The 9,070-nt window shown below is 41.9% G+C and overlaps 1 protein-coding gene across 2 annotated transcripts in view; it reads left to right on the top strand.

Moving 5' to 3' along the window:
- The first annotated feature begins 1,079 nt into the window (after positions 1-1,079).
- ECHDC1 (ethylmalonyl-CoA decarboxylase 1) overlaps positions 1,080-9,070 on the top strand; it is a 38,921-nt gene continuing 30,930 nt past the window's right edge. Inside the window, exons 1-2 of one of the 2 annotated variants that reach the window (XM_048936336.1) lie at positions 1,299-1,374; positions 1,837-1,996. In XM_048936336.1, the coding sequence (XP_048792293.1) occupies positions 1,975-1,996 (22 nt within the window). In that variant the 5' untranslated portion in view covers positions 1,299-1,374; positions 1,837-1,974. Of the gene's footprint in view, positions 1,375-1,836; positions 1,997-9,070 lie in introns of both variants that reach the window. The other variant, XM_048936335.1, reaches the window with a different exon arrangement.

The following is a 9,070-nucleotide window of genomic DNA, read 5'->3' as shown; positions in this document are numbered from 1 at the left end:
CGATGACCTGACTTTCCTATGGTTTAGCAATACAAGGAGAAAGTGTCTCCAAAATTAGTGGGATTTTTGAGAAACTGTTTGCAGGATTGTTTGTCTTTCTTTCCTCTCTCTCTCTCTCTTTTTTTTTTTTTTTTTTCTTATTGCACAACAAAGCATGCAGGAACAAGTGTCACTGTCGTGCTGGTGCAATTTTCAACATGTAAGGGATCAAAGAGAATCTTATTAGTCTGTGTTTCTACAGTCTTCATTCCACAGTAGTAATATATCCTTTTCCAATCACGACAATATACAAGAATGAGACAAACAACGAAAATTAAGGTCAGGCTTGCGCTCCTTTCTTCAAGCACTGCTAGGTGGCAATATGTTCCCTAGAAAACCACCAACTTCCTTCCAGGCACTGCTCTGCCGTCCTCAGGACAGCCTGGGCACTGCTTCATCCAAGGCGAGAAGGTTTTGGAGGACGGCATGCTGAGGGCTGCTTCCTTCCCACAGTCTAATTTGGGACTGAGGATTATCAGAAAGAAATGCAGTACCAAATCCTGCTGGAAAAGTCTCCACGAATAGGAGAGGAAAAAAATCTTTACACTGAATGAAGGAACAAATTGCCTGGGGCATTATTTGTGTACTGGGAATGCTGTAACAAGGAAATGAATCCCCCTGTTCTATGAAGATATTGCCACTTAGGACTGGAGTGTTTCATATCCCTACAGGATTCTCTTAACAATGGAAAATTAAAAGTATCTATCTGTTCAGAGTGCAAAGATTTTGTTTCTTCTAAATGCATGACTAACTGAAATACTTTGCATGTTTAATCATAATATTTAATCAACTAGACCAACTACAGGACATTTGTATTGACAGTTCAGTTGATATACAGCTTTAATAAATGTGGAGAAGCACTTCCAAGGATATTTTTTTCATCCATGCTACAAACAAGTGAGTCATCTCACACACGTATATTAACAATAAAGGCCGGCTGGCATCTGCATATCGCTTTGTATGCACCAGATCTGCGCTGGAACCCCCATTTATGTTCCTGGGTTTGCTTCCCCCAGGAGGGGAGCTCAAGGCTCTTCTCTCGTTACAGCGCGGCGGGAGCTCCGTGGGCTAACTCCTCCGAGCCGGGGCCGTCCTTCAGCGGTGTCACCCACAGACTGGCACACAACCTGCCCTGCCCAGTGCCCGTCCACCGCCATCACCTCCCGCAGGGGGCTGCCCCGATATCCGCCGCAGCCCAGCAGCCCCCGGTTGTGCGTTGCGGGCTCTTAGGGCGCGGCGCCGGTTCCCGGTGGGGCCGCATTCACCGCAGCACCGCCCGCCAGTCCGGCAGAGCGAAGGGAGCGGTGGTGCCGTGTTGTGCCGTGCCGCTGGCAGGTCAGTGCCCGCCTCTTCTCGGGCAGCCCGAGTTGTAGGGCGAGCAGGTGCTCCGCGGGGTGCCGGGCTCGGGGCCGCTGCTGGGGCCGGCCATGCGGGAGGAGTAGCTCCCAGCCGAGACGCAGCCGGGCGGCGGGCCGGGCGGAAGGAGCCTGGGTGCGCTCCTCATTAGTGGGCCGGTCCGCGCGGCAGGCGGCATCTGCGTGATCTATTTTGGTCTGGGCTGGGGATCCCGCCGCTTGCTCAGCTTCACTGGAGATCTCTAGTGTTATTCTGCAGGAGCTGCCTCCCCTTCGGCTCTGCTCGGCCCGGAACTGGAGTGCAGGGCTTCTTTCCCTCCCTTTGCTGTTGGTTTTGTAGAAGAAAAACGCATCTGCACCAAAAATGCTTGCTTTGATCAGCTGAAGTGCTGCAGTGGTTTGCAGCTGGAATTAATTCACCTTCATGCTTTTTATGGCTTAGGGTTTGGTGACTGAAAACCTGCTAGTGGTAATTTCTATGCCTGCGGAGCACTGCATCTGTTCATCTAGCAATGTCCAAAGCTCACCAGTGGACTTTGAGCTGTGTGTGGACTTGAAACCTGGGTTCTGACAGTGCTACATGGAGTCCTTTGCTAACAGAGGTAAATAGAACCTCTTCACATCAAGACTTTAGAAATATAGCATCTGCAGAAGGTGAGGGGTTCTTGCTCTCACTCTCTGCTATGAAATTCAGTCCATGTACTTACCCTGTGAACACACTCAAGTGCTATCATGTAGTAGCATGTACTTTATTGAAGAGCTTCTTTTACCAGCTGTTTCCTATCCTTGAAGGCCATTATTTTTCACTGAACCTCAGATAAGTGTGATTGGTTTATTAAATCTTAAAAGTAATTGAAACCTGATTAAAAGAGAGCATAATTGCTTAGGAATGGAGAGACAATTCAAGTCTAAACTTTAGCCTGCAGAGACCATTAAAAGTATAATGCTCAGCAGCAGAAAACAGATAACTTGAAAATCACATAACTTGTCATCCCCAAAATTGAGCTGTTCAGTAACAAGGGAAAAACAAGGGGAAAAAGAGGCAGGAAGAAAAAAATAATAAGAGATCAGGTAAAAGAAAACAGGTATAAAGGGTAAGCCAGACTAAAACTGAAACCATAGACAAATTAACTTGTGAAGTTAAAAGGCTTTTTTCAAAATGTATTTTGTGTACATGATTTGAAGCAACTTCAATTAGTTTCACCATCTCACTTGTTCTCTCAGCTTCTGGAAATATAAACATATTTTTTTTTGGCTGACATGGGGAAATTGGGAGACCTAAATCCATTGTTCTTTTCTCAGTGGTACTATAATGGCTAAAAAAGCCCTTCTTTTATAGGCTATTTCTAAACTCCATTCTTATAGGAATTACAAAGCTCTTTAAGGATCTTCACAGTGAAGTGAAGGGATATTTGAACCTGCCTTGTCTAGCATGTAGGTACCAAAGACAATATACTAGAAGTCTGAACAGGGTTCAGCAAGTTAAGAGCTAGAATGCCTTGAGAAGGGTATGAGCCTTAGGTAGCTGCTCTTGGCTTTAGCAGGAGTTCCCACTTTGTCTAGAAATGCCATAATGAGATGCTTTTCACTTAGGGCTGTAGAATATCCCAAGATTTTTTTCTGTTTGTAGGTTATGTTTTGTTGCTAAGTTTTGTGCTGCTGCTCCCATAGCCTGTTCAAGATCTGCTTGCTGCTTTCTTCCAGCAGAATTAAGCCAGTTGAAGAGGTTATTGCCCTTAGCTTGCCTTAGCTGATAGTTAACGGAATGGGAAAAACCTGTCAGGTAAGGTGTTCAAGTAAACTTGACCACACATTGCTGAAGGAAAGAAGCATGGTGTATGTGCAGATGAGGTAGGCAGGGACTCAGTAATCTTCAGGTGAGCGGTTGTGACGACAGTTGGATGGGCTGATACATCCCACCTTCACTTCTCTTGCATCTTAAGCCAGGGTTCTCTGACTTCACTATCAGGCCCATGCCCTTGTTTGATTTTCATCTATGCTGGCCCTCTTGAATCTTGCAGTTTCTGAATTCCAGCACTGGATGTTTCCTCCCCTTTTTTTCCCCCCTAACACTCACCAGCTACTATCCCTGATTTCAGACAGCTGATGTTTACGATTATCACTCTTTGTACAAGAGAACTATTGTCTTGCTTCGGATATATTTTTCCTTTGCTCTTGCTCTTTTGCCTGCTTTCATGCTGTAGAGACCATCATGCTGGTCCTCAGCATTGGGTCACCACTTGTTTTCATTTGTTAGCTGGTCACTGTGGGGAGCTGGTGAAGCATCCAGCAGTCACACTCACTGCACCCTGGTACAGATGGGTACCTTCCATGCTGTCTGGTGATGCACGTGCATGTTGAGCCATGAGTCATCTCATAATCATCTTCAGTTTACCTCTTCTATCCCTTTCTCTATGCCCCTTCTTTACAATTCTGTGCTTGTCACTGAAATTACTGCTGTTGGAAGTCTTTGTCAAGGTCTGTGCTTCTTGAACTGTCAGCTGCCTTTTAAGTGTTTGACAGTGTCACATAAGTGTCTTTATAATGCTCTTTTGTTATGATGTTTAAATATTTTCTTTCTCTTTAGATTTCTTTTGTGGATTTTGTACGTTATATCCCTTTCTTTTCTGCTATACTTTATCTCAGGATACCTTTATCCGAGACAAAAAATTCAGCTGATGTCCTTTACAAATGACACATGGTTCTGTCTGCATTTCATACCTGTCATCTCCTGCCCCCATGAATGGGCTTCTTTATTTCTCTGGTCTCACACAGGTACCTGGTAAACTCTGCATGGTGAAAACACATCTCTGCATACTTTCTTTTTTCCTTATTTGTGTCAGTAATTCAGGCATTATTTTTGAGTGTTTAAGAGTTTCCCCTGCTTGCATATTTTAATTTGCCTATTATTTTTGTGTAGCTGCTCTGTGATGCATGCAGCTCAAGTTCTTATTTGGGCTCCCAACATCCAGTTCTCTGGATTGCCTTAGTTCACAGGATCGTAGGGGTTGGAAGGGACCTCCAGAAATCATCTGATCCAGTTCTTTTAAAGCAGGTTCCCTACAGCAGGTTACATAGGAAACCATCCAGGTGATTTTGAATATCAGCAAAGAATGACACTTCACAGTCTCTCTGTCACCATCACGGGGAGCCTGTACCAGTGTTCTGTCACATTCCCAGGAAAGTTATTCCTCATATTCTTCCTGTGTGCCAGTTTGTGCCCATTGCCCCTTGTTCTGTTGCTGGGTACCACTGAAAAGAGCCTGGTCCCATCCATGTGACTCCCACCCTTCAGATATTTACAAGCATTGATACGATTCCCCATTAGTCTTCTCTCCAGGCTGAACAGTCCCAGGTCTCTCAGCCTCTCCTCATAAGTGAAGTGCTCCAGGCCCCTCATCATCTTTGTGGCCTTCTGCTGGACTCTCTGAGGTTCCCTGTCTTGAACTGGGGAGCCCAGAACTGCACACAGTGCTCCAGATGTGGCCTCAGCAGGGCAGAGTAGAAGGGGAGGATCACCTCCCTCAGCTGTCTGGCCACACTCTTTCTAATGCACTTCAGGAAACCATTGGCTTCATGGCCACAAAGGCACACTGTTGGTTCATGGCCAACATGTTGTCCACTAGGACACCCAGGTCCTTCTCTGCAGAGCTGCTTTCCAGCAGGCCAACCCCTAACCTGTACTGGTGCATGTAGTTATTCTTCCCCAGGTGTAGGACTCTGCACTACCCCTGTTGAATCTCATCAGATTTTTTTCCTCCCATCTCTCCAGTCTGTCCAGGTCTCGCTGTATGGCAGCACAGTCTTATGGTGTATCATCTACTCCTTTCAGCTCTGTATCCTTAGCAAAATTGATGAGGGTGCATTCTATCTCTTAATCCAGGTCACTGATGAAGTTGTTATGCCCGTCTAAGATTTTGCTAGGTATATCCTGTACCTACTGCTCTGGCCAGCCAAATTCATGCTCTCTGGAAACTGCAGCTGGGTGCTGACTGAGGTTGCTATTTGAGGTAGTGTGTTTTTAGAGATTGGAAGAGAATAATGGCATTTTCTAGGACAAAAATACTTGCTTGAGTCTTGAGGTTTATTATTTACTCAGTGAATCTGATCAATTAGGGAGTGTTTATGGTTTACTTATGGTAATATTTTATTTTTTATTAACATCATGAGAGCTGAATTTTAACTAAGCAGTTACAGAGGTTTCCAAAAGGACTCTGAGAAATATATATATATATATACATAATATATTTATATATATATATACGTTTACATATATATATATATAAAATAAATACATGCACAAAAAATAGAAAATGCATGTCTGTGTATGTGTGTATTGCTCTGTACATTGTGTATTATTTCTACAGTGCTGAGTTGTTGACTTTCAGCATATGTTTGTATTAATCCATGATCTTCCAGTCCATGGATAAGTGCATTAAAAATCATTTAAGTACTATCTGGGATCTAAACTGTTGCATTATGTGACAGATACAACAACTGGTTACTGATGTAGCTGCAGGTTGTGGAACATGTAACTCTTGATATCTACCCTGGTGGCTTGTCTGTCCATTGTTACTGTTGATATGTTAGAACTCTAGCAGTTTTTACAAGCAGAAAATTGGCAATTGTCCATAGTGTACTGTGTTGTCAGAAAGTTGATCGTTGTAAAATCATGCATAAGTTGTGCGTGTTGCAGATGTTAATGGATATAGCATGCCTGACTTTCTGAAATTAGACAAAAACTTCATTTCTGTAAATTATCTAAGTAGACAAGTATATTAAACTGAAAACTTCAGTCTAGTAAATGTATCTTGTCGTGTCCTGTGGCATTGTGCTGGTTAATGCAATTTGCCCTTGCACTCCTTCATTTGCACTACAAAAAATCCATTTGAGTCACATTTTGGATTGCGAGCATTTCCTACTTGAATGTTGTTTATCAGAGATCAGCAGAAATTCCTTTAGTTTGAGAGCACTGAAGCATAAATATCACTGTTTTCCTGAGTGATCAGCTTTCTCAGTCTGAGCAGTTAAAATAATCCTGTATTTATTAGAAAAGTAGTGGGTACTGCCCAGTGCTGCAAAAGATGGATTTAAAAAGAATAATTCAGTGATAATACCTTGCATGAGTCATTAATCATGAATCATGATCAGCATGCAGTGATGTTTAATTTGTTTTTTAATTCGGCACTGGCTGATGCTCTTTATTACCATAGTGATAATATTAAAGAGCTGTTAATGCGTATAACCACACAGTTAAAAATGACAGACTTGGTTTTTTTGTTTTGATTTGTTTTTGTTTTTTTTTGTTTGTTTGCTTTTTGTTTTTTTGTGGAATAAAATTTCCATATCTTAAGTCTGCTTTGCTTTGTACCTTCTTTGACATGTAAAGTCTAGGTAGTATAAAGGTGATCAAACAATTGTGAATTGCCAGGGACTTAGGTTAAGTAGAGAGACTTTTTTCACCTTCTTAATTTTTTTTTCTATTTTTGTTGTTGTTTTAGGCCAGTCATTGTGGTTTCCCAAATAATTAATTCTAGTCCTTCCTCTTTGGAGGGTTGGGGAAGATTTGTATTCATTAAAATTGGAAACTAATTGCTTTGTGTTGAGTCAAGCATAGTACAAACTAGAGTTTGCAGCAGGAGCCTGTGCCCATCCCTGTTTTTAGTGTTTGTTCTCTCTGGCAAAAACTAGTAGCTGGGTGGGAGTTTTATTGTATGAATGCATATGTTGAAAAATGAAGTTTTAGAGAAACACTTCATTTTCAGTGCTTTATGTGGATTGCCATAAATCAGAGCTGAGTAAATTAATGGAGCTTGTCACATTATTCCCTTATGTAGTTGATTTATTTATTTATTTACTGTTCTCTAGCACCTTGCTAGTTAAAATGAATGAGAACATGGAAGGCTGTTTCTCTCCTGAGAGCCTGAACATAAAAAGAAGAATGTGGCTAAGAAATTGGCTTTGGTAACCTGTTTTCACTTTTAAATAAAAATTATAAAGAAGCGATTTTACAAGCTGTGAAAGTGATGGCTGAGGTGTTAGAGATATTAGAATGTGCGTAGATAAAGAACAGGAGGTTGATGTTATTTGTGGAATTATTCATCTTGTATTCAATCAGATTTTAATACATTTTAATTAGCTTTACATACATTTTTATTAGCTTATACATGAGTATGCAAAAAATGATTATGACAAATTAAAACCTTGAATTTCATAAGGAATTTAGATGGAACTTCAGAATATCTTATCAGATGTTAAGCAATGATTCCTTTACCTACTCCCATGTATATGATGTTATAATATATGGCTTTGTATAGGTCTTACCAGCATGTTTGTGAGATAGCAATGTGGCAGAACCAGTATGAATCTGTTGGCATAGGTGGCTCTCTTTGAGCTCCCCATATAGCATATACTGTTTTGCATTCTGTTACATGGCTGCTGTGCAGACTCCTGCTCTGTTTAAGTGGGGATTGTATTTGCCCCAACAGAAGCATTTTCCCACTTTAGTATCCAATGATACAAGCTAGTTGTATCACCTAACTGGATTGTTTTCTTCTTTCATTGTAAAATACTAGATAAAACGTGTGTATTTAACATGTATTTGCTCTTACATATATATAATAACGTTCTCAACAATTTTAGTCTATTATGAGCTGTGAGGTGACCTGGGCACAGTATAGAATATATTTTTCACCAAATTTCATCTCTATTTTTGCTTTAGTTCCACCTTAAAATTCACGGGGGCTACTTGCCAGTTCTGGAAGAATCTTGTTTCTGCCAAATATGTCTGTCGGAGGAGGTCTTTTCCCAGTTCTCCAAGAATTGAACGTTCACCATGTTTTGTGCACAGGTTTATGAATTAAAAAGGGACCAGAGATAAAGACAGGGCTAGTCTAGCAATACAGCAAGCCTTTTTATGTGTCCTGTTCTTTTACTTCCCACTCTGAGTGGCTTCTAAGACCACGCTTTCTTTTTCAGACCAACTCTTCAATTCGGAATTTACCCAGCTTTTTTCAAATCGCTTGTAAATCACTTTTTCCATTACAATGCTTTCCAAGTGAATAAAGTGAAGCCAAACATCAAGAATAGTGCTTTATGACTTCCTTTTTATTTCCTGGTGTACATTTTCAGGAATAGTAGATCCTGTCTGATAGATCTGATTTAATTCTATGTCAAGGTAGATGAAGGTAAGGCTGTCAGTGTGGTCTACTTACTGGACTTCAGTAAGGCTTTTGACACTGTCCCCCATAACATTCTAGTTGAGAAGCTGGCTGCCCATGGTTTGGATGGGTGCATGCTCCTCTGGGTGAAACACTGGCTGGATGGCTGGGCCCAAAGAGTTGTGATCAGTGGAGCTAAATCCAGTTGACGTCTGGTCACAAGTGGTGTCCCCCAGGGCTCGGTGCTGGGACCACTTCTATTTAACATCTTTATTCATGATAATGAGGGGATTGAGTGCACCCTCAGTAAGTTTGTGGATAGCACCGACGTGGGAGGGAGTGTTGGTCTGCCAGAGAACAGAAAGGCACTACAGAGAGACCTGGATAGACTGGTTCGATGGGCCAGTGTAAACTGAGTTTCAATAGGGCCAAGTGTCGGGTTCTGCATTTTGGTCACAACAACCCCAGGCTTGGCGAGGAGTGGCTGGAAAGCTGCCTGATGGAAAGGGACCTTGG

The sequence above is a fragment of the Lagopus muta genome, chromosome 2, assembly GCF_023343835.1.
Source record: "Lagopus muta isolate bLagMut1 chromosome 2, bLagMut1 primary, whole genome shotgun sequence".
Taxonomy (NCBI): Eukaryota; Metazoa; Chordata; class Aves; order Galliformes; family Phasianidae; genus Lagopus; species Lagopus muta.
This window is presented reverse-complemented; position numbering and strand designations above follow the sequence as displayed.